The 22967-nt window shown below is 39.7% G+C and overlaps 4 protein-coding genes and 1 pseudogene across 5 annotated transcripts; 2 read left to right on the top strand and 3 right to left on the bottom strand.

Moving 5' to 3' along the window:
* Positions 1–1982: 1982 nt before the first annotated feature.
* On the bottom strand, positions 1983–4088 carry LOC137738920 (uncharacterized; annotated as a pseudogene). Its single transcript, XR_015966893.1, has 8 exons — positions 3614–4088; positions 3440–3536; positions 3277–3343; positions 3001–3094; positions 2772–2866; positions 2526–2680; positions 2332–2433; positions 1983–2249 (listed from the first exon to the last, which is right to left on the bottom strand). The product of XR_015966893.1 is annotated as an uncharacterized LOC137738920 (transcript).
* Positions 4089–10032: 5944 nt separating this feature from the next.
* LOC137739607 (uncharacterized) lies at positions 10033–12582 on the top strand. The gene is made up of 6 exons (XM_088700284.1): positions 10033–10375; positions 11597–11695; positions 11790–11898; positions 11982–12053; positions 12172–12177; positions 12325–12582. The coding sequence occupies exons 1-6, from the start codon at positions 10194–10196 to the stop codon at positions 12442–12444; spliced, it is 588 nt and encodes a 195-aa protein (XP_088556410.1). The 5' UTR covers positions 10033–10193; the 3' UTR covers positions 12445–12582.
* A 458-nt stretch (positions 12583–13040) lies between these two features.
* Positions 13041–14928, bottom strand: LOC137739606 (GEM-like protein 5). The gene is made up of 2 exons (XM_068479232.2): positions 14230–14928; positions 13041–13784 (listed from the first exon to the last, which is right to left on the bottom strand). The coding sequence occupies exons 1-2, from the start codon at positions 14774–14776 to the stop codon at positions 13255–13257; spliced, it is 1077 nt and encodes a 358-aa protein (XP_068335333.2). The 5' UTR covers positions 14777–14928; the 3' UTR covers positions 13041–13254.
* A 1174-nt stretch (positions 14929–16102) lies between these two features.
* LOC137739014 (uncharacterized) lies at positions 16103–18052 on the top strand. The gene is made up of 3 exons (XM_068478486.2): positions 16103–16320; positions 16423–16729; positions 17815–18052. Exons 1-3 carry the CDS (start codon positions 16278–16280, stop codon positions 17864–17866), a joined length of 402 nt encoding a protein of 133 aa, XP_068334587.2. The 5' UTR covers positions 16103–16277; the 3' UTR covers positions 17867–18052.
* A 256-nt stretch (positions 18053–18308) lies between these two features.
* LOC137739013 (protein AUXIN SIGNALING F-BOX 2) lies at positions 18309–21859 on the bottom strand. Its single transcript, XM_068478485.2, has 3 exons — positions 20512–21859; positions 19347–19842; positions 18309–19245 (listed from the first exon to the last, which is right to left on the bottom strand). The coding sequence occupies exons 1-3, from the start codon at positions 20961–20963 to the stop codon at positions 18481–18483; spliced, it is 1713 nt and encodes a 570-aa protein (XP_068334586.2). The 5' UTR covers positions 20964–21859; the 3' UTR covers positions 18309–18480.
* Positions 21860–22967: the final 1108 nt, after the last annotated feature.

The raw sequence follows: 22967 nt of genomic DNA, 5'->3' as shown, positions 1-22967 counted from the left end.
ATTTATTATTCACCATGATGACTACAAACATGTCGTTTTCAGTTGAGAAGTTTAATGGGAAGGGCAGTTTTACTCTCTGGCAGATGAGAGTAAAGGATGTCTTGACTCAACAAGGCTTGGTTAGAGCTTTGAAGGGAAAAGATGGGAAGCCTAAAGAAATGACAGATGACCAGTGGGAGGAGCTGGAGTCGCGTTGTGTTAGCACGATTCGACACTGCATAGCTGATAACATTATCAACAATGTTATGGATGAAGATTCTGCGCCTGCACTGTGGGAGAAGTTGGAAAAACTCTATATTGCTAAGAGTTTGACCAACAAGTTACATCTGAAGAGGAAGCTGTACAAGCTGAAGATGGATGAAGGCGGGAATCTCATGGACCACATGAATGTGTTCAATGGATACTTGGATCAATTGAGGAAAGTTGATGTTAAGGTTGAGGAAGAAGATAAAGCCCTCTTACTTCTTACCTCACTTCCAGATTCATATGAGAATCTTGTGACAACCTTATTGCATGGAAAAGATACAGTAAGTTTGGAGCAAGTGCAGGCTTCTTTGGTGTCTTATGATACACAAAAGAGGAAGACCATTGTTGATGGTGGGCACGAGACTGCTTTAGCTGTTCAAGGTTGGAATCATGGAAGAAAATTGGGAGGAGGATTTGAGAGAGACAGCAGGTTCAAATCAAGCTCCAAAGGCAAGGGACCACAATGCTATGACTGCAAAGAATTCGGGCATAAAAGGATAAATTGTCATTTGAGAAAAAGAAAGGATGATCTTGGTCCAGGTAGCAGCAATTTTGTGGCGGAAGACTTCGAGTATGCCCTCTAGGTACTCGAAGCAACACATCTCCTGGTGATGTATAGTCTAAAGTGTTGCAGGGGTTTTGCAGCAGGTGGAGCTATGGGATTCACAGGTGATGAGATGGTCCTGAAGAATGAGAAGTGTGAGGAATGTTTGTCTGGCTCGACGGGTGTTGCTGGAAATGGGTGCACTGACAAGTTTCCAAATTGCAGACAATGAAGAGGAGGAAAACCTGCTGGAGGAGACGAGGATGTGTCGAGATCCTGTCTGAAGCTAAATGTTTTTTTTTGCTTGCAGCAGCTGCACATGCATTGGCAGTGACTGAATCGGAACAGGACCAACGAGGTTGATTCAGAGTGTGCATGCTGGTACGTAAGGCCAATGGACTTTGGTACAATTTGGCCAAGGTGGAGATTGTTGGATAGTGGCCAAATTAGGCTAGGAAACAAAACAAAATTGATGAGGGAACATCATGATGAGGATTATGTTTCCTTGTTTTGTGGCTTGTTTTGTGGCTTATTTTGTGGCTTAATTTGCTCCTTGTTTTGTGGCTTTTTCAAAGCCATAATTATTTGGCTAGGATGAAGAAAAGCATAAAAAGAGATGGTGAGAGCATTTGGCTAAACAAGGGGGCAAGGGTGAGAAAAAATCTAGAGAGCTAGAGTGAAAAATCTCTTGTGAAATAATTCTTGGGGTAGAGTGAGACTCTTGGGAAAATTCTGTGAGAGGGTGTACAAGGGATATGGGATTGGGTTATGTCGATTTAACTCATGTGTAACTTGTACTGTTTTTCTCATAGTGAAGAGCAATATCTCTCCGAGGACGTAGGCAGGTTTTTGCCGAACCTCGTAAATTTCTCGGTGTCTTTATTTCTCGTATTTTAAACTATTCAACTGTGGGTTTGTATGTTGGTGAAGATAATCAACCAAGGCACAACAGTAAGTTCGTCCTGCTTCTTTTCAAGTTTGAAGGGAGGACATTTATTAGGGTCGTTGACAACTTAAGAAAATAAGAGGGGGCAGTATTTAATTCCATAGCCACCTAGATTGCAATTAGGTAATTTGTCATCAATTAGCTGTGTAACAGAAAAGGACATGCCATTTAATTCAACAAGATTGTCACTAATTGATGACCCCCTTGTATTTGCTCGCCTGACTTGCGTGGACCGTCATATATCAGTGATGAATGATGATCGTATATAAAACATATACATTGTGATATGTATTAAGCTTGTTTAAGTCACTAATAACATGATTAGTACTGGACTTAAAGTATCACTCTGGAGTCTATGTCTCGTCGTCGCTGTCTTTTGGGTGCGCTTTCAAGGTCTGGCCTTCAGCTTCCCACTTTTCGGAATCCCAGGCCGGGTCGATCTCGGGTAGCTGATAGTCATCAGGTCTTAATGACAGTTGAAATTCTGGCAGGTCAGGCAATGTTTGTAGAACCCTGCATCCGTAGTTAAAAGGTTAATTAGATGTTTTGGGGACTGAGATAATAGAGGAAGATACAGAAAATAATGGCTCCTTACTTTTCTTGTTCTAAAAGGTAGCCATACATCTGAGGTTTCCCTGTTGCAACTTTAGGAATTTTCTGATGCAAATGCCTCATAGCTCCCCAGAGTGGAGGAGCCCTGAATTTAGAAACAAAGAAAATAAATAAATCAAGAATATCAAGGCAATTAAAGCTTATGAAAAACTAACAAGAATAGTCAACAATATCCACCTGGTAACTGGAGCTGCAAGGCAAAAGGTTAAGCAAGCCTTCTTGCTCTCTGATAGAAGTTCTTCCGCCGCAAGAAAACAGCATAGAGCGCTAACGTGGCAGGACGGTTCATTGCCCTTGTCAAGGATCAGACCGTGATAGTAATACGATGCAGCCTGCACAGACATTTACATATGATATACATACATATTGATTGTATATATATGCAGAAAAGGGAACAATTTCGTATCAATATCGATTTAAAACCTTTGACGCAAGAAATTTCCAATTGATGAACCAGATATGCTTCTTCTCACACCCGTTATTCATGTCACATCCTGACAAGCAGTGATAGGCCCGATCTCGAAAAACAGAACAAACACAGTTTATAGAAACTTAGCATATAATTGCAGACGTCTAAGTAAATCCGAAAGAAGCATAAGCTGCAGGTTTGAATTGAACTAATGAATGATTACAGCATAAATACAAACCTGACTAAAATAGGTCAACTGTTCACATGCCAATCTCCTTTTAACTGATAGTGCAGCCTTCTGATATTCAACAGCTAAGCCAAGCTGGATTTCTGTTCCCTGCATTTTTCATCAAGATCAGTAAATCTGTAAACTTACCTTTCAGTCTTAATAACAGCAATTACTGTCTTAGTTAACTTAAGACTAATCTAATTCATGTTTCTCCACTCCAAATCAATATCTATACTCAATCGATGTCAATGTCAACACAAGAAAATCGATTCCACTTATCAAGGAAGTACCTGGCCTAGAGTTTGATAAGAAATGGCCTCCAATACACCATCCTGCAAAATTTTGGGCAAATTTTTCCTGTGTTCGTGACATAAATATGTTTTAGTTTTAAGTAATTGGCACCAACTGTCTAAATCCCAGATCTAATGTTATGTTACTTTCAACTCAACATACTTGATTTCAGGTGGTATGCGAACCAGGACATCCCGGACACAGAATTCCAAGTGGCCAGATGCCTTGAGCAATAAGTCGATAGCATCTCTCTTGGAATCTGGAAGAAAAGAATATACTTACGGTTAGCCATCAGGTGAACATGTATAATAAAAGCATATGGACAAGAATACAAACCTGAAGAAACTGTCCCTATAGTCGAACCAGAATGGTTGCATGGGATCATCAAGGTGTCAGCCTCCGACAATGTAAGCATAGCCATCAGGTGCACAACATATAGTACTTTAAACCAGGAGATTGCCACACATGCTTCCTGCAACTCGTCACATTTGATCAAACTCGATTGCATGACAAATTAATGACAAATTCTCCAGGTTATCCCATATATACAAATTAATGACAAATACTCCAGGTTATCCCAGAGGTTTAATATAAAAAGAGAGTAGGGCATACCGGTGTCATCTGCAACTAAGACAATCTGATTGCGAAGCGATGACAGTCTGTCAACAAGATCTTTTGGAATGAGGCCTCTAAGACGCTTTTGAACATCAGACTGAGCCGGGATTCGCGTAGACGGAACGAAGACCGCGACTTCAGGGACAGTCAACTTCTTCTTTCCTCCTATAGCATAAACACAAGAGCCGCACCCCATTTTGTTTTATGAGCGTACATATTGGTTTCAAACATAAGAATAAGAACATCCTACACAACAAACCAGCCGTCCACTTATGGAATTTCAATTTTTTCACAAAAACTGTCAAAAGGATTTTGGAAAATTTTCCAAAATTTATTAATTATAAGCCAATATTCGAGTCATTCTCGTCTCCCCAAATGTTTTCTAAAATTAATATTAGGACATTCCAAAGATTTTCAACACCTACAAATCTTTTTGGGGTCCACCTATTTGACACACCCCGACCGAAATCAAGACGTGCTGGCTGTCACGCCTTGATTTCGGTCGGGGTGTGTCACTATTAGTGTCACATCCCGGCCCGGGGCGGATCCCTTCCCGGGCCCGCTCCACCACCTTAGCACGATATTGTCCGCTTTGGGCTTACCATTCCCTCACGGTTTTGTTTTTGGGAACTCACGAGCAACTTCCCAGTGGGTCACCCATCATGGGATTGCTCTAACCTTCTTCTCGCTTAACTTCGGAGTTCCTACGGAACCCGAAGCCAGTGAGCTCCCAAAAGGCCTCGTGCTAGGTAGAGATGGGAATATACATTTAAGGATCACTCCCCTGGGCGATGTGGGATGTCACAATCCACCCCCCTTAGGGGCCCGACGTCCTCGTCGGCACATTCGTGACCAGGGTTAGGCTCTGATACCAAATTGTCACATCCCGGCCCGGGGCGGATCACTTCCCGGGCCCGCTCCACCACCTTAGCACGATATTGTCCGCTTTGGGCTTACCATTCCCTCACGGTTTTGTTTTTGGGAACTCACGAGCAACTTCCCAGTGGGTCACCCATCATGGGATTGCTCTAACCCTCTTCTCGCTTAACTTCGGAGTTCCTACGGAACCCGAAGCCAGTGAGCTCCCAAAAGGCCTCGTGCTAGGTAGAGATGGGAATATACATTTAAGGATCACTCCCCTGGGCGATGTGGGATATCACAATTAGTTTAGTTTATCTTTTCATTTATCAACTTAAAAAATCAATAAAAATAATTTCGAGACTTAATAAATGGTAGGATCACATCCAAATGTCTGGCAACATCAAAATTTGAGACTTAAAAAACCAACAAGATTCATTATAATTCAAAATTTGAGTCATTCTCAAACACCACGTATTTCTTAATATTAGTTTAGGATTTTACGAAGATTTTCGACACATTAAAAAGTATTTTTGAGGGCCCCACTATTAGGTTATATTATTATTTTTTTTCCAACTTTGAAAACCAATAAAAAAAATAGTTCAGGACCTAATAAATGGTAGGATCACATCCAAAGGTCTTTCAACATTTTCCTTAGCTCACATGCAAAATATTTCCTAAAACTAAAAATTTCAAAATTTTCACAAAAACTATGAGTTATAATTCACGTTTTCAAAGCTATTTTGATCCTAACCACGCCAATTTGTGAGACATGCAAGATTGCATACAGTCGGTCATATGTAAGTTTTCGTTTCACAAGTATACTATCTCATTCTCGTCAAACTAATTTTGTTCTTTCATATTCAACACTGCGCATAATTGAAAGAAAACAATTTAGTTGGATTGAATAAGGGTTTTTTTAGAGTCAAACCCTTACATATCTCGAACTAAAAGAAAATTAAAGACCACAAATAAATAGAAGTATGAGGAGAAAAAATTAGTGTTGGAAATCATTTTTTTTAAACCATAAGTTGAAATGATTGAGCTAGAGTTAACGGAATTGGATCCTCTCTAGAGGCAGATTGTCTTTCTTCTTGTTTAGGTGCCCTTCCCATTCTCTCCTATTTTGTACGGTCACGGTTAAGCCATGTCAACATTTTATATTAATTTTTTTTATAGAGATAATAAGACAAAAAACAATAGGAATATAAAATGTTGACGTGGCTTAACCGTGACTGCACAAATAGGAGGGGATGGGAAGGGCACCCAAACAAGAGGGCAAACAATCTGCCTCCATCCTCTCCTGAGCTCAGGATGGGGATCCTCATGAGTAGCCCATCCGGACCATTCAAACTTGATCCAACAACTGTAATTATTATAACTTTTAGAGTGACCTCCTATTTGGAGCCGTTTGATCAAAATTCAACAGCCCGGATGGGCTGCTCAGGAGGATCGCCATCCTGAGCTCATGAAAGGATCCAGTTCCAGAGTTAACAGGATAGGATCTTATCCAGATCCTCTTTGTGAGGATTCTGGAGATTACTTCATCATGTCCGTTCATCTGTCATCCTACGGCTAGAAATCATTTTGATTTTTTTTATTTAAAATTAAACACAAACAGTACCTGACGAAAACTGACCACACGATGAAGTGATCCCCGAATCCTCACAAGTAGGATTCAGAGAGGATCCTCATCCAGAGTCAACAATGAAAAAAGAAAGGGTAGAGTAGAGATGTGGTTATGACTTTCGTGGGGAGGCATTTGACCTTGCAAGATTAGGTGGTTTATGTAGGGCATCTCCATTCTCAAATTCTCAATTAATGGGTTGACACTTGACCGATGCCACTGGTAAAGTCTGGAATCATGTTCCCCTAGAGATCACGGCTGAGTGAAGGTGACTTGAGGGATCGATAGACGAAAAAGGAATAGAAAGGGATATCTATTTTCTAGAGAGGAGTAGTAGTACTAGTAGTAGTGTTCCATATTACTTGTAGGTAAAGGAGAAGGATTTCATGTTAGATTTTGTTCTTGTTTCCTTTATATGTGAGGTCATAATCTTCTCTTCTATCTTTATTCAAATTTCAACGTATGTTTAAAGGTGGTCATGAAAAATACCGAAGCCTGAATGATGAGAGCAATTAATCTATTTCCGCATTAGATTCTCTACTAATTTGAAAATAATAAAATCAGCTAGTCACCAACACTATAACGACTCAAGGAATGCGCAAGCGCACCAACATCGGTACCATCCCAAAAAAAAAAACTAGTTATTGATGAGGGCCTTTAAAATCGCTTATAATTAAAGCTCATATCAACCTAGTAATCTGCCGATGTGTGAGTCTCAACTCACGCTAGCACAACTTGGTGTATTGCAATCAAATTACAATTAGGTATACAAAATATACAGTTAAATAGTTCACTAAATAAAGAGAGGCAAGTGTTTCCAGTTGCAGAGCAAATCTTGGCTCTGAGATGCATCCATGGTCCAGTCCACTGAGGCGTATAAGTCCTTCAAAGCAGCTAAAAGGGTCGGTTATAAATAACATAATGAGCATATTTATTGACCAATTTTAACGTCCAAGTTGCATACAATGCATATATGGTCATTTAATTACAAGTCTCTTGCTTAATTTTGTGGAAATTTTGTCTGAACAACTATTTCATTCAGCTAATGAACAAGGAAAGTTGGATATGAATATAAAAATACATAGAAATAATATTGGAGCCTGCAGGAGGAGGAGGAGGTCCCATATTCCCATTCATTCAACTAGTTGAGGAGGATAGAATATATTCCAATATATATGGTGGTATGGGCAGCCAAAGCTATATCCCATATGAAATGAAATGAGAAAATTAACTAATTAATTAATATATTGTAAAATAATAAAGGAACCTAGAAATTGATAATGATATACTGGTGATGATCTAATTTTTGACAATGATCAGAATCTTATCTCTCTATATGCATGGTTAATATTATTCGTCTCAATCGACAGCGATGAGTACTCAGTAGTGCTGCATGGCAATATGGCAATGGCATGCATGCAAGCTAGCTTATAAATAGGGAGTCCAAGGCGTTGGATTAGAGCATGCATGGGATAACTGGATTACATAGAGAGATATCACATCAAAAGAGGAAAGGAAATATTGAAGAGAGTGTATAACATGAAGAGAAGAGCGTTGTTTGGTAGCCAAGGATGACTTGCCTGCTGCCTCTCCTAATTCGAATCCAATCCAATCCAAGAGGAGTCCTACGTTGTTGGGTTTCCCAGCAACAGGCACCAGGCAGGTCTCCTTTGGCTAACTTGACAGCCTCTTCTTCTCATGCTGTACCCTTCTTTCTTCTTATTCTGCTTCAGCATTGCGCATTGTACGTAACAGATCGCAAGGTCGACGTTGATGGGATATCGAATTTGATATACTAGCTATGCGCAGGAAGCTGGAGGCCTTACATGAAAAAAAGAGCATTGTTTGGTAGCCAAGGATGACTTGCCTGCCTCCAATTTCATGAAAGAATATATGGCATTATTTAGTTGTCTGTCTAAAATATATATTCATGTTTGGATTCCAGGCAGTCTCCTTGGCTAATCTCACAGGCTGTTTTCTTTCATGCTAGGCCCTCCTCTTCTTCTCTTCCCTCCAAGTCCAAATCACTGCATACTGCTACAAGCCCCTCATCAGTTAGCTTCGATCTTCTCCCTCATATCAACATTTGGGTGCACGCACGCGCACACACACACATTACATGCATATTGTTGAGAGTATAAATCCCACGTTAAAGAAATTAGAGAAGATGAGCGCTCCTTTTACTTAAAATAACTAGTATCTGTACCATACGTACGATAGAGCATAGTTGTCAATCTTGTTAGTTATTTCACTCTATGTCAAAGAAGATAATTACTATTTTCAAATCACAACAAAAATAATATGATGAAGAAAAATGGTAAATCCTCAAATTCCGATCATATATCTAGTTAGGAAATGGGAAGTGTTATTGGCACTCCAAAAATCTCATTCTACACTCCTCACAAATGTAATTTTCCTTCTAAATATAGAAAGTTTGGAGTATAGAATGAGATTTTTGGAATACCAATAACAATTCCCTAGGAAATTTCTAGCAAAGTTTTAACAAGACAACTAATTTTTAATATGCATGCAGAATATGAGAAGAACAACTTACATAGAATGAGTTCACTGTCACGTGGTGTTTTGATCTAATAATACATTGCTATATAAAGAAAAAAAAATTACATATGACAATGCATTATTGGACGATAAACGTCACATAATGTGAAAACGATCGATGTAAGTCTTTTTCACATACAGAGGGAGTATCGAGAAATAAATGTGGGCACTCATGTGGATAGGTGAAGAAACAATGCAAACATATTGGATGTCGATGATGGCGGGTCCAGATTCTCTCCGGACCTCTTCAATTTGGATCCTCCAGATTCTTTAATTCTTTGCGTTCTCCGATAGGTGTTGGCTCCAATTGCCGACCCATACCTTTGTCTTCCGGCCTTTGGTTTCTCACAACTGGAACCAAGTCCTTCTAGATAGAGAGAGAAGAGAGTCCGGGAGAGAGAGAGTGAGAAGAGGAAAAAGATGAACAGGAAAAAGCAAAAGAAATAAAAAATTTTATGATCGTTCGATATTTGGTTGAAGGACAAGATTGAAGGATTCGGAGGATCCGGATGGAAGTATACTTTAATTGAAATAGTAATATAAAAATGAAACAGTAAATTTGTTGATGACTTTTGCTCATGCATTTACTGATTGTTTTGTAATTTTCACAATTCTGGTCGTTTGATGTTTTTGGTTGAATGGACAAGAATGAAGGGTTCGGAAGATCTGGATGGAAGGGATCCAAAGAGAGTGCCAACCAATACAAGGCTTTTGTTGAAATAGACTTTTGCTCATGCGTTTACTTATGTCTTGTAATTTTCACCATGCACCAGAGCTATATCCTTCTTTTTTCTGGTCAAGAAAAAAGCTACGTCCTTACAGAATGCAAACCTTACCCAAGGATATTAGAGTGGAGTGTTACATCGTCATTATAAAAATAATAAAATATGTGTGTTAAAAAATTAATAACTTAAAAAATACAATTTTTTATTATTTATATAAAAATACGTAATGTACTATTCTTGTTCAACTTTCTTCAAAATGTACGACTTTATTCGAGATGGTGAGAAATACGATAGGTCAAAAATTAAAATAAAATCAAGAAAGCAAGCAAAATATACAGTATAACAGTCCAATCAGGTCTAATTACGAAACAGACCCTAGGGGTTTTCCCTTGGACCGGAAGTGTGTGAATCAATTTAACATTTTCCCGAGTTGAGGATCCCGAGCATTTGCGAACGGGTCCAAAGCAAACAAAACCTCACCTCACCTCAGCGACTCAATCACGACTCAGCACCACCTCCATCCGAAATCCAAATGGCGATTCCGATCACCAACGCCCTCCTCTCGACGGCGGTAGCTCTCCTTCTGTTCACGTCAGCGCTCGCGAGCTCGGACGTGCCCTTCATCGTCACCCACAAGAAGGCCTCCCTCAACCGGCTCAAGTCCGGCGCCGAGCGCGTCCTTGTCTCCATCGACATCTACAACCAAGGATCTTCGTAGGTTCTTCTTAATCCCTCCATTTCCGTTCTCAATTTTCGTTGTATTTGCTTCTTTATTTACTGATCCAGCTTAAAGTTCAGTAATTTTACATGCTTTCTGTTAGATCCGCTCGATCTCTTGCGTGTATGCTGTTTTCGCTAATGTTAATCTATTCTTATCTCCATGTGGAGTTTATCTAGCTTACCTGTCGGTTGAAATGGATTGTCTGTCTTAGAGTATTGCGGTTTAATTGTACATTGTTTGTTGTTTATTGGATTTGTTTTTGTTGAATCCTGTTTCTGTTTGGTTTCTGTGAAATTTCGAGCAAATTAGACGAATGGGGCTTTCAATCTTGGAATTTTACTTGTTCCCGTATTGGATAGAAAGTCAAAATCAGAATTGTTTCGGCAACTGATCCCGAACTGATGGTCTATATGCCGCTGTAGACATTAATGTTATTTATTCTGTATGGTTGATCTGATAACATAAGCATTCAAAATAATATTAAGCTGCAAGTATTGTTGGAATCTCAGTGTCACAGTATTAGCTGTGTTTGTATTGTTGTACTTGTTGCATAGGAAATGACTCTGTTACCGGAACTAATTGAAGCATGCTGAAAATGTTAGGGGAAGGTGAGGCAAGAGAAATTGTTGAAGGAATTGGTCTTTTTGTGGAGGGATAGAATGAAAGTTACGTGCATGTTTGAGTCGGAGTATATACAAATACAAGTGTTACGAATTGTGAAAGCATATCAGTTTTAAATGTTACCTTGTAGTTTCCTTTCAGCATAAAATAGCTTGATAATATAAAATGCCTTAAGCTAAATCTTGTATAAGGCTAACCCTATGCTCAATTGTGCATCTAATTGACATGTTAGCGGTTGGCAGGATTTACTAGCACCCTGTAACTCACTTAAGCACTACTAATTCTAATTTGTGGAATTGGTTTTTATGTATGTTCATGTCTGTGTGCGGTATCTAACTGAACAATGCTTTTTGAAGTCAAGTATAAGAGGATTTGTAAATCTCTTTTCCTGCTCTGTTACATTAGCTTTAGTGGTTTAATTCTGCACATTTCTGCAGGCTTTTGTATTTGTATGGGAATCCACTCTTTCATGTTTTCGACTATCCACCTGTCTATGACTCTATTGATTGTGTATTAAGTTAACTGAGATTTATTTTTGTATTTTTTTAATTTTTTTATGTTAGTAACGAAAGTTTGTAATGTTTCCCTTGCAGCACGGCTTATGATGTAAGCTTGAGTGATGAGACCTGGCCTCGGGATATCTTCGATGTTGTTAGTGGTAACACTTCCAAGTCATGGGAAAGGCTTGATGCGTAAGTTCCAACTTTTTCTAGTAACATTTTCTGCTTTCCATGGCTTACTCACCGATTGGTTCTTAGTTATTGATTGCATAATTGGGATTTGCAGAGGTGGCATTATATCTCACTCTTTTGAATTGGAGGGCAAAGAAAAATTACTTTTTAATGGTGCACCAGCTCTTATTACATTCCGCATTCCCACAAAGGCTGCTTTACAGGTTGGATGTCTGCAGCCGGTTCCTTTGCTACTCATTTTTGCTGTATAATTGTATACCTTCTGACTTTTTTCTGTTTCTTATAGGAGTCTTATTCAACTCCAATATTTCCTTTAGATGTTCTTGCAGACAGGCCTCCTGAGAAGAAGTTTGAGTGGGTAAGTTTCTTCATTAGATAAGGGTTATATTATGCAATCTCATTTTGGTTACGGTGTTAACTGAGGTGGTGTTTTATGTTTTCATGAAATTCTCTCTGTTGGCGGCCAAAATTTTCAGGTTAAGGTATGAAACACTCTTTTTTATGCTGTTGAATCTTTGTACTCAGAGACTTGTTAAATCATTTGTTAACTTATATTTGCTGAATGGAGGAAGGAGTTTTAACATTCCTTTTGTTTCGCCCCTTACAGTTTGACCTTTTCTTGTATGCAGAGGCTTCTGGCAAAGTATGGGTCTCTGATCTCTGTGGTGTCCATTGTGGTTCTATTTGTGTACCTGGTTGCCACTCCATCCAAATCCGGTGCGGCAAAAGGGAGCAAGAAGAAGCGTTAATCAGTGCTTGATGCTAATGCATGCATCTATGGTGTTGCGAGTTGGTATTTTCCTGAGTTAGTGGCACATGTTAGTTTCCAAAGCTTCCAAAAAGGGAATAGTTTAACAAGTTAGTGTAAGATCAACAAACTGATACATACAGCGGGTGTAACCCGAACCCGAAGGGGGTCTTTGGTAGCGCCTCGGAATCAGTAATTGCTAGTCAATTTTGGATTGAATGTTATATTTTGCATTTGAGATTTGAAAATTTGACCCTATTTAAGCTTTAAAAGGAATCAAGATGCAATATTTATTTTCATTGGTTAAGGCATTTATATTGTTAAAGACGTTTGGTTTCTCTTAATTAATGATAAGTCATGCTACGAGACTAGATTTCAAGTTAAAATATTTGTCTAATACATATTAGATGTGGTAAAGGAACTTTTATTTTTTTCAGTACATCAATATTTTTCCATTAAGGGGAGGAGGAGTTCGGTTAAACCACATAATAGGCTATCTAATTTGGTATCGAATTCATCATCCACAAAATGTGATAAAGGAACTTAGAGAGCCGACATGCATCGTGTATGGTCTATGGTCTTGTGGGGGATAATAGATTGTGTGACATTACACATATGATAAGGTTTTATTAAATAACTGGGAAAATTGGAATCGGAAAGAAATAATCTCGGTCGATCCGAGTTATAACGAAAAAATGCAACTCGCACGCACTGGGTGAGAGAAATAAATATTGTAGAAGAAAAGCAAGACAATACAATTTCACGAGCAAAGCAGAGCAGCAGTAAAATATTAACAAGACTAGTAGCTCTCCTAATTGTCAGCCTTGTCAGGCTTCTGGTATGCAATGTCATTGTCTGCAGCAACGATTGGTTTGACGGCAACTCCAGATGCCACAAATGTTGACATACTTTGGGTCAAATGCCTCGACGCCTTTTCGTAATTAATAAAACCCATAAACCAGAAATCATGGCCGTCGATCGTCACAATCTGGATGTACTTCTCCGTTGGATTTTCCCTCATCACCACTGGATTGATAGTTGCAATATTTCCCAATGGTACCATTATTTTGTAGTAGCTCCAGGTGACCTGGCCGGAGGGGGCGGTGAAGGATAAAGGGCGGTCGCTGCAGAAAGCTGTATGGATATTAGAGAGGTAAAGAGTTCCGGCAACTGGTCCTGTGGATGTGGACAGATAACAGGCAAATGACTTGTACAGCTTCTCGTTGGGATAAGTCGCAAATGTCTGCTTGTACAGAGCCTCAAATCCTCCTCCTGTTATTGCTTTCGCCGTCACGTTCATCTTCGCCCACGCTGCTCCAGACACCGATGTCCCCGTTTTCACTGACGAGATCATCAATCAATCAAATTAGTTTAATTACATGTTAGTTAATAACTTAATGTGTATCAATTTAATCGGTCTTGGGCGTCCATAAGATAAAAAAGACGTCTGCACTGAAAATTTATGTGCTTCTGGAATGGCTAAAAGTGTTTCTACAATCAAAAGTTTCTAACTGTGTTTGTTAGAAACACTTGAAGTGCCCAGATAAGCACCTGTCAAGTAATTTTTCATAAAGCACTTCTAGCTAAAAGACATTTAAGGGCAGAAGCGCTTTCTCAAGGAGCAGGTACAAACAGCCGTTTGACATATACTTACTAGGTTTATTAAAAGTAAAGTGTACATATAGACATATAAGAGATGAGAAATATATATATATATATATAAAAGTAAAGTGTATATATAGACATATAAGAGATGAGAAATATATATATATATATAGATACATACGGTTGTGCCAGATGTTGTTGGCCATGGACTCGGCCTTATTGCTCCAGGAGTTGAAGACGTGGAGCATGGATTCCAATGGACTGGTGTTGCTGGACTTGTCAAGGGGTTTGTACTGGAGGTAGGGATTCTGGGCTTGCTCGGTTCCGGCAGCACCCCACAGAGCTGCTTTTTTGTTGTCCGGATGGCATGTTGGGACGGCAGGGTGCCCCATGACGTGAGTCCCCCACTGCGCTGATTTTTCTTCCTCACTTGGAGTTGGTGGGATTGACGGAGGAGATGCGCCGCATGACGACGACGGAACATCTTGATCAGGAGTAGTGTGTTTTAGCTCTTCGGTTTTCCCATTCTGAGGGGAGGATACGCTAGGAGGTGTTTCGAAATGGGTTTGCGGCGACGAGGACGGTGGCATCGGCGCAGGTGTTTGATGAAAGGGGTTGATATCTTCAGGCGGAGGAGTTGGGAGGAAAGGGTTTATGTCTTGGTGAGAGGGAGGAGAAATGGAGGGGTATAGAGGAGGTTGGGATGCTTGGTTGTTGGGGTGGTTCATTTTTGTTGGGACCTTGGAAGGTAATGGAAAACAAACGAAGCTAACGTGATGTGTGTTTTCTGGTGTGAGAGTTTGTTGGATTAAATGGGATTGGATGTGGTTTGCAGAAAATGGCAATGGTTTTGAGTGTTTGGGAGACCTTACTTATACACAAAGGAGAAGTTGAGAGGATAGGATCGTCATTAAAAAAGAAAGAAAAAGTGGTTGAAACTTAAAACGGAAGCAACGGAGCTACATCAGATCCGCCTTTGAAGACCTTCCGGATATACAAGGCAGATGTGTATATATGATTAAATATCAAGTTTTAGAGGGAGTTTCGTGACTGCGGGGCATGTGAAAGCGACAAGGTTGGATTGTGTGAATCCAAATACACGGTTTAGTAATGAGCATTACTCGGATGAGGATAGATTTTTCAGTGTGATCGGCACACGGGATGGTATACTACATGTCACTATACAAATAGTAAGATATAAGTGTTAAAAAGTTAATAACTTAAAAAATAAAATTTCCTACTACTTGCATAAAAACACGTGATGTACCACTCATGTTCCCGTCACAATAAAAAATTTCTCAAGAATGGAGACTCATGAGGAGGAGGAGGTCGCTTAACCGTGATATATTCCATTTAACCTAATAAATTATAAGCTAACGAGTATTGCCTGCCGGCCTTTCCTTAAGCTTCCAGATAAGATATTCCAAGTGAGATAGCATGTCCAATCCATGTACTGCAATGCAACTCTCCACAGCCTCATGTTCTACGTGGATACTCAAAATAGGCAAGACTAAAGGAAAGTTAAAAGAAAATTCATATTGTTTTGAATGCTGCTTCCGTCGCTGACTTGAGTTGAAATTAAGGGATAAAAGACATGCATGAGATTTTCGCTTTTTTTCACTACAACAATTGATTCCGGCGGTGTTTCTTCTTGGTCGTAAAAGCACAATTTCGAGTTTATAAAACACTTGCACCGAAAACACTTTCAGGCAAGGTATGAATATAGTAAGACAACTGAATATTGGGCTTTTTTACGTTGGGCTTTTGAGGTTTATAGCTTTATCTCTCCAAAGAAAGCCCAAGAAGAATGAGAAAGGGTTTTAAAAGGAACTTTAACGAAAAATTATCGATACTGTTTACTTTAACGAAAAATCATATTTTTACATTAAAAAATTAATCATAATACTATTTATTTTACCTTTTATTTTATCCTTATCGTTAAAACTTAAAATTTTTAAATTCTTTTGCTTAATTTTTCCTTTAAGTTTAACTCATCCATCTAGTTAAACTCGCATCGTATGGTTGAAATGACAGGACCCAGCAACCAGCCCACTGAAACGGGTCGAGTACGATTAGAAACAGTCTGGCAATATCGACAATCTGGGACCCGCGGTTACTATATAGGGCTACTCGATTTCTTAATTAATTCTCACCTAAATATTTTGATCAGGCTAACAATCCGACCACCCGACCACCACAGACCGCGGGAACAGAGAGCCATCGGAGAAGATGAGTTACCAGAAAGCTCCTCAAGAACCCTACCCTCCACCAGGTATAACCAAAATAAACTCGCTTCCTTTACAGAATTTCAAATTTTTCAATTCAATTGTTCAGTTACTTTTTACTAATCGATCATATTATTTTGGTATTGAAGGATATCAGTATCCGCCTCCTGGGTACCCATCAGCTCCACCACCACCGCCACCGTACGAAGGGTACCCTCCTCCGCCGCCTCCACCGTACGAAGGCTATCCACCACCACCACCACCACCACCTGGGTATCCTCACGGATATGGTCCGCCTCCGCCCCCGCGTGGTCCGCCGTACGAGGGGTACCAAGGGTATTTCAATCAGGGATACCCTCCGCCACCTCCTCCTCCTCCGCAGCAATACCAGCACTATCACTGTGAGCATAACAATTACCAAGGCCAAGATGGTTGTATGCCTTTCTTACGAGGCTGGTATGTAATCTTCCCTCTCTGCCTTCTACTCATTACCCGCCATCTCAGATTCTCTTCCCTTGATTCTTGCATACACAATTGGAACTTGATTAGTTCAACAAAAAAAATTGAAACTTGATCAAAAGTTTATCTAATTTATTGCATTAAATAAGCTTAATTTTTCTGTGCGTGAGTGAAGGTTTTTGCTTTTCAATTTTGATTGGAGAATGTCCAAATAGTTTAGTTAGTAGATTCTCTCTAGCCTCAAAGGATTGAATCCTCCAGCTTTCCTATATCCATATGTGTCACTCTGTCTTTTTGGCTTGGGTTGGTAAGTTGGTATCTGTGGAAAGTGAATCCTTTTTTTCCCGGTTATATTGTTTTACATCACCTATATCAAACTAGTTGTTGTCCTACTCCAAATCTTATGCACGAGAGATTCTCTCTTGTCACCAATTCACCGTGTGGCAAGCGTTTATGGACTGGTGGTTCACCTTTTGAACAAGTGGTAAACGTTTATTTGATGGGTGATTTGATTATTATAGTGCATTGGTTGTAAGAAAGTTTTTCACCTTGTGCACAGCTGAGATTCTTCTGAGAAGACAGGAATACGACATATTGCTTTGCCATTTTGTCTTCATATAATAATGCTTGGGCATTCCTCCAGGTTATATGCTCTTCAAATGAATAATGGCGCAGTGTTCAGTTCTGTAGTTTTGCAAAGTTTTAATCTTGGACCGTCAAATCATGAACATGTACCTGACTCTCCTAGAAGAAGCCTATTGCTACGCTAGGGTTGAACAAAAATTTTTAACTTGTGTCCAGGCCTTAGTTACTCCGTAGATGCCCTCTCTTGTAACTTTTTTGGGTCATCCAAATTCTGAGGTGATTTGAACAATAGCTAAAATATTGACTATTGAGTGAGAAATTTCAAGCCAAATACATTTCAAGCTTGCCCCGTTAACGAACAGGATTTATTTGTTTAATCTCGAATATGTTTTGATCCAACTTTTAGTTTGCTAAATCATGCTTATACTATCAACGCTCATTATTTCTTTCAAATGATAAGGGAGGGAACTAATTGGTTGTTTCTTTTGCTTGTGCAGTTTGGCTGCGCTATGCTGCTGTTGTTTGCTGGAGGAGTGCTGCTTCTTTTGATGATATTGAAAATGGATTGTTTCTGAAGCCACTTCCATAAATTTGAGCGTCATAGTGTATTCTTTGTTAGAATCGAGAGGGCTTTTGGAATGATTTATGGTATATTCCTGTTTCGTGCAATGTTCTACCCTAAAACTTGTTAATTGCAGCAGTCAAGACTACAGATTTGAAGTGTGGATTTATGAATCTCTCTGCCTACTTATTATTTACTCTCTTTTCTATGTTTTTTAGAAGTTTATGAATCATCCACCTACCTGGATACTGGATGGGAACACGGTTGTCAACGTTTGAATTCGTCTATTTTCTAGCTCTTCCTCTCAGGTGGTAGACATGCTCATTCTATCTCATCTGGTTGCCAAAACAAGTACCCGACTCAATCGCCTTCAACACCACGAGGATATGATAGCGGGACGACGATAGTTGTAAAAGAATAACAAGACAATTGGAATACTGGTTCGAATCTATTTATAACAGCATAGATTACAATGGCCAATCTCTCTGAATTTAAACAACTTATGACTAATCATCGTCTAAAATCCACTTCTCAACCAGCCTAACCAAAAGTACAAACTAGTTAAACAAGAGAAAAAAAAATTACAACCTAGAAAATGCACCTACAGAGTCCACACAAACTCCGGTGTATCTCTTCTCTTCCCTACTAGGGTGCGATAGAGGTACATCTTGTCCACTCGTTGCTCATCATCAAGGTCCATCTGATCATTCTCATTTATGATCTCCACATTCAGCCTTGGCATCTTCTTTGCTAGTGCCTTGCAGCCTCCCAGAGTAACTTCGCAGGACGACATCCAAAGGGATCGCATTGCTTCATACTTTCCCACGTCCCTTAGAAGTGCCTTGTTTCCGAAGGGGCAGTCCCAGATCTCAAGCTTCCGGAGCTTCTTGCATCCATTCAACACATAAAGCATACCTTTGTCACTGTCCCCGGCAAATGCAATAGAAAGCATCTCAAGCTGCTCAGCATACATTCCAATGTACAGAAAAACCTGGTCAGTCAAACGGCCAGAGAGCGACAACCGCCTAATTTTCTTGCATGCCTGAACAATTGCCCCAAAACCTTCATCCAGAGGCTGCATAGTGTCAGCGTCAGGTTTAGTGGGGTCAAGGATGCACAACCTGAAACGTATAAAGTTTGGGCAGTTCTTGGCCACGGTTATGAGAGCAGCATTAGTCATTTGCTGGCAGAAGTAGAGCAACGAATGAAGCTTTGGGCAACCAGCAGATATGGCAACAAGGCCTTCTTCTGTTACAGAAGCATGCCCAACTGCAAATGGATCAGAAGGAAAAACTCTCAATTCCTGCAATTCTTTACAAGATGAGGCGACAACTCCTAGTCCTTTGTCTCCAATACAATCCAGAATCTGCATAAATACAGGAAAGATTAATAACCAACCCTTTTCTTTTTTGGTTAAGAAGCTGTGATACGAATCATTTTTCTGTAGCAAAGGCAAACAAAGCATACCCATAATCGCTGAAGTTTGACACATTGGCGAATTAGCTCTATCAACTCACTGCCATGCACCCCTGGAGCATAGCTGAGGTTCAAAGATGTCAGGTTTTCCAATATTGGGTAAATAGAGGGCAGACATCGAGGACCAACCTCCAAAAAACCCGACAAGCTCTTAATTGATTTACATTTTAGAATAGTTGCCTTGAGTTTGTTGTAGGTATCAGAATCAGAATCCAGAACATAAGACCCAGTTCCCAAATCCACTAGTTGAGGCACTCGCGTCAATACTTTCTGAAGAGTGTCAGGAGGCACTGCACGGTTTAACCTTAATACTTTGAGGTTTGGAGATCTCGCCACTAGTCTCTCCAGAGCCGCTAGATTAATTTCACCTTTAAGGCAAGCAAAATTCAGGGAAACTAATGAGGTACTGCTCTCGGGAAAGCAGCTTAGCCAATGGCCTCTATGATCATCAATATCATTTTCCTGCAGATCCAGCTCCTTAAGAAACCTACGCAGAAGACACGTTGGAGGAAGTTACAAACAGATAAACGACAGGCAAAACTCAAACTATTCATGAAACACAACTTAAGCTAATCAGCATATAGACTCTAGCAACATTTCACACTGCTCGATATAATTGTTTTTCCATTCACAACATAGAAACATGGTTAAAATTCGAAAACAAAACGGATGAAAGAAGAAGCAACAATGATATTCGTTGCAACCATTTACATCCAAGCAAATAATACAAGTTCTGGTGAAAAACAGAAACCCGAGATGTCCCATTACCCATTTACGGTATGAATTATGCAAAAGATGTACAGAGTAATAATTTTGAATCATGGGGAGCAGTTGCCTATATTCAAAAATGTAAAAGAGAACAAAATTGGATGGCCCAGATTGGCTAAAAAACCAAAAGACAAGGTCACAATATGAAACAAAAATTGAAGATAACAATGCTTGCATCAACTTTTTCGAATAAAATCCAAGGGCTTCTTAGCTGACATTCTTTTTCACCTCTTGATTAGTCATAAAATTACAAAACAGAAACTCCATTTGGGCATGTAAAACAAACAAGCAAGAACAACAAAACACAAAACAAAATCCAGATTAAGCAAAAAATAAGCGAAATTAACACTCTTATACGTTATCAACAAAAAGAAGTAAATAATGTCACCTGCAATTGGCAGCAATAGCAGCAAGGCCGTCAGTGGTAAACCCTTCACAGCTAACAAGCACCAAAGACTTGAAATTGGGGAATGACCTGGAAAGCAGCTCGAGACTTTCGTCGGACACGACCATCCTCTTGAGGCGGAGCTCCTCCAGGCCAACCCGGCCATCTGCGAGAGCTTCAATCCACGGTTGCAGAAAGCCGCCCCACTCATGAGGGACCAAATTGAAGTCGGCGAAGTGAGGCTTTCCCTTCAAAGTCAGAGACTTGAGCCCCGGAAACCTCCCGATCACTCTCTCCGGACTGATCGCATAGCAATTCCCGATGAAAACTCTCTCCCTACTGAACCTCTCGATTCTGAACCACGATTTGCACACCAACGACACCGCGTTTCGGTCCTTCTGCGAGGTCACCGACTCGAATATGTGCTCTAATACCTCGTCCGGAAAGTAATTCATCCTTCTTTCCTTACCATTCGACCCCACACTTTCCCGGGAAAATGTCAAGGGAAAATCCAACAAAAAGAAATCAACTTTTCCCAGAAAACGAACTGAAAAACCGAACAAGTAACTACCCTCACCTCACATATCTCTCTCTCACTCTCCGTGTGCAAGATCTGTGTCCTGGATTTCAATCTGTGACAAAGTTGGACACAGAAATCCGATTCCTTTGAAAGAGAATCTGAGAAAACTACACGAATGAGACCAGATCAGCAGATCTAAATACATTCAAAGATCTAGGTTTTTATTCATTGAAAATCTTGTTTGACATCACCCCTTTCACCTGAGCTTAGATCTGCAGTGAAAGAGGAAGGAAAAAAAAAAAAAAAAAAACAAAGGGAGACGAAAATAAAGGAAAATATTTTTTGTTTTGATTCTAACGAGTGATCATCTGGAAATCAAAAAGTGATGATTACAGGCCTGAAACAAAAAACAGACATAAATATTTACTGTAGATCTCCCAGAATCTACAACGAGTTCCTGAAATAGAAATTATTAACAAAATGGAAAATCTTACGATTCTAAAAACGAGAGAGAGAGAGAGAGAAAGAGAGAGTGAGCTCAACACCGAAGGCTCAACCTTCAACCTCAACCCGTGTTAAAAGTGAAAGCCCTTAACTCACAGAGAACCAACCCCTCTCCCGCCAACCACAGCCATCCCCGATTTATTATTTGGCCAACCCTGGTTACTTCGCATCCGACGGTCCTACATGACTTAATGGAGAACACGAAGCAAATCTAGACCGTCCAATGAGCGATCAGGCATGTGTCCTTATCACTGCTTCCGAAGAGGGCCCTCCCTCCCTCTCTCTCCCTCTCTCTCCTCTGCCAAAGTCATTACTAAAGAGATGAGTGATGGATTGTCAAGGAAAGGAGAAATCATATTCCTTTGAGACGTCAAATTACCAAAATGCTATAAAGTCTAAAAGATTGCTCGCTCACTTCATTTGTACTTTCGCGAGTATGCAACACTCGCTCTCTCCGGCCACGACATCCCATGTGAGGGGCAGCGTTTTATCCTTGTCTCACTCGTGCGGGAGCGAGTATTGCACTTACTAACTCTCCCGCGTTGGATACAATTTCCTCACCCATCAAAACTTTATCTTAGTGCGTCAGAAATTTTTGGACTCAGTTCCCCCCCCCCCTCTCCACTGGTTTCTCGAAAACCCAAAAAAAAAAAATCTAGTTTTATTTATAGATTAGCTTTTTACTTTAGTATAACGCTAGCAGCATACTTAATTATTTTTTTTATTTATAATCGTCGAATTAGATAAATAAAAAATAATTTAACATTAAATTAATAAGAAGGCATGAAAAATAGAAGCAGAACTATCCTTACTTTATCTTTGTACTTTGTGTGCGAGGGTCTATGTGATTGTGAACTATTATTAAGCTATAATATCATTTTTTTTAGTGCATAAAAGTTATAGTTATATGTGACTGTAAGAATTAAATAGTAAACTATTTTGATATTTTAAATTAATCATGTACTATCATATTTAGATTGGTTTAAAATATCGTTATAGTATTTGCACATAAGCTCTTCTATCTGATCAATAATTTTAATACTTGCTGATTGTTTTAATGATTAAGAAATGAAATTCAGAAGTAAAAGAAAGATAAAAGAAGGGGGAACATTTTCCTGACAAAATCTAAGGGATTGCTTGAAATGGTAGAATATATGGATAAGTTTGTGGCGATACTCTCTGTGCCTCTAGCCCCCCATTTCGCAATTGCAATTGCATATTTACATTGCGCAATGATGATCTGATTCAGTGAGTTATGGTGCACCGTACGAGTTTTAGTACTCCCACGTAATTGGTTGCATCACTTGCTTACTGGTGTCTGGGAACGTACGCGGTACACATAGTTGGCGTGGATAGATTCATCATGCATCATCCGTTCATTCGTGGAAGAAGATGAACACCTTGTTAGTTGTTTCAACGCCATCAATTATGGACG

The sequence above is a fragment of the Pyrus communis genome, chromosome 9, assembly GCF_041283825.1.
Source record: "Pyrus communis isolate YQ-2024b chromosome 9, ASM4128382v1, whole genome shotgun sequence".
NCBI classification, from domain to species: domain Eukaryota; kingdom Viridiplantae; phylum Streptophyta; class Magnoliopsida; order Rosales; family Rosaceae; genus Pyrus; species Pyrus communis.
Note: the sequence above shows the minus strand (reverse complement) of the source record. Positions and strands in the feature narration are given on the sequence as shown.

Bases quoted from the DNA above. Each gene is read 5' to 3' on its own strand.
- LOC137739606 (XM_068479232.2), bottom strand. From the start codon at position 14,776: ATGAACCACCCCAACAACCAAGCATCCCAACCTCCTCTATACCCCTCC. The intron at 13,785-14,229 runs GTATGTATCTAT...TGATCTCGTCAG, and splicing joins CAACAACATCTGGCACAACC to TGAAAACGGGGACATCGGTG.
- LOC137739014 (XM_068478486.2), top strand. From the start codon at position 16,278: ATGAGTTACCAGAAAGCTCCTCAAGAACCCTACCCTCCACCAG. The intron at 16,321-16,422 runs GTATAACCAAAA...TTGGTATTGAAG, and splicing joins AGAACCCTACCCTCCACCAG to GATATCAGTATCCGCCTCCT. The intron at 16,730-17,814 runs GTATGTAATCTT...TTGCTTGTGCAG, and splicing joins ATGCCTTTCTTACGAGGCTG to TTTGGCTGCGCTATGCTGCT.
- LOC137739607 (XM_088700284.1), top strand. From the start codon at position 10,194: ATGGCGATTCCGATCACCAACGCCCTCCTCTCGACGGCGGTAGCTCTC. The intron at 10,376-11,596 runs GTAGGTTCTTCT...TTTCCCTTGCAG, and splicing joins ATCTACAACCAAGGATCTTC to CACGGCTTATGATGTAAGCT. The intron at 11,696-11,789 runs GTAAGTTCCAAC...TGGGATTTGCAG, and splicing joins TCATGGGAAAGGCTTGATGC to AGGTGGCATTATATCTCACT.
- LOC137739013 (XM_068478485.2), bottom strand. From the start codon at position 20,963: ATGAATTACTTTCCGGACGAGGTATTAGAGCACATATTCGAGTCGGTG. The intron at 19,843-20,511 runs GTGACATTATTT...TCTTCTGCGTAG, and splicing joins GCTATTGCTGCCAATTGCAG to GTTTCTTAAGGAGCTGGATC. The intron at 19,246-19,346 runs GTATGCTTTGTT...GTATTTATGCAG, and splicing joins TCAAACTTCAGCGATTATGG to ATTCTGGATTGTATTGGAGA.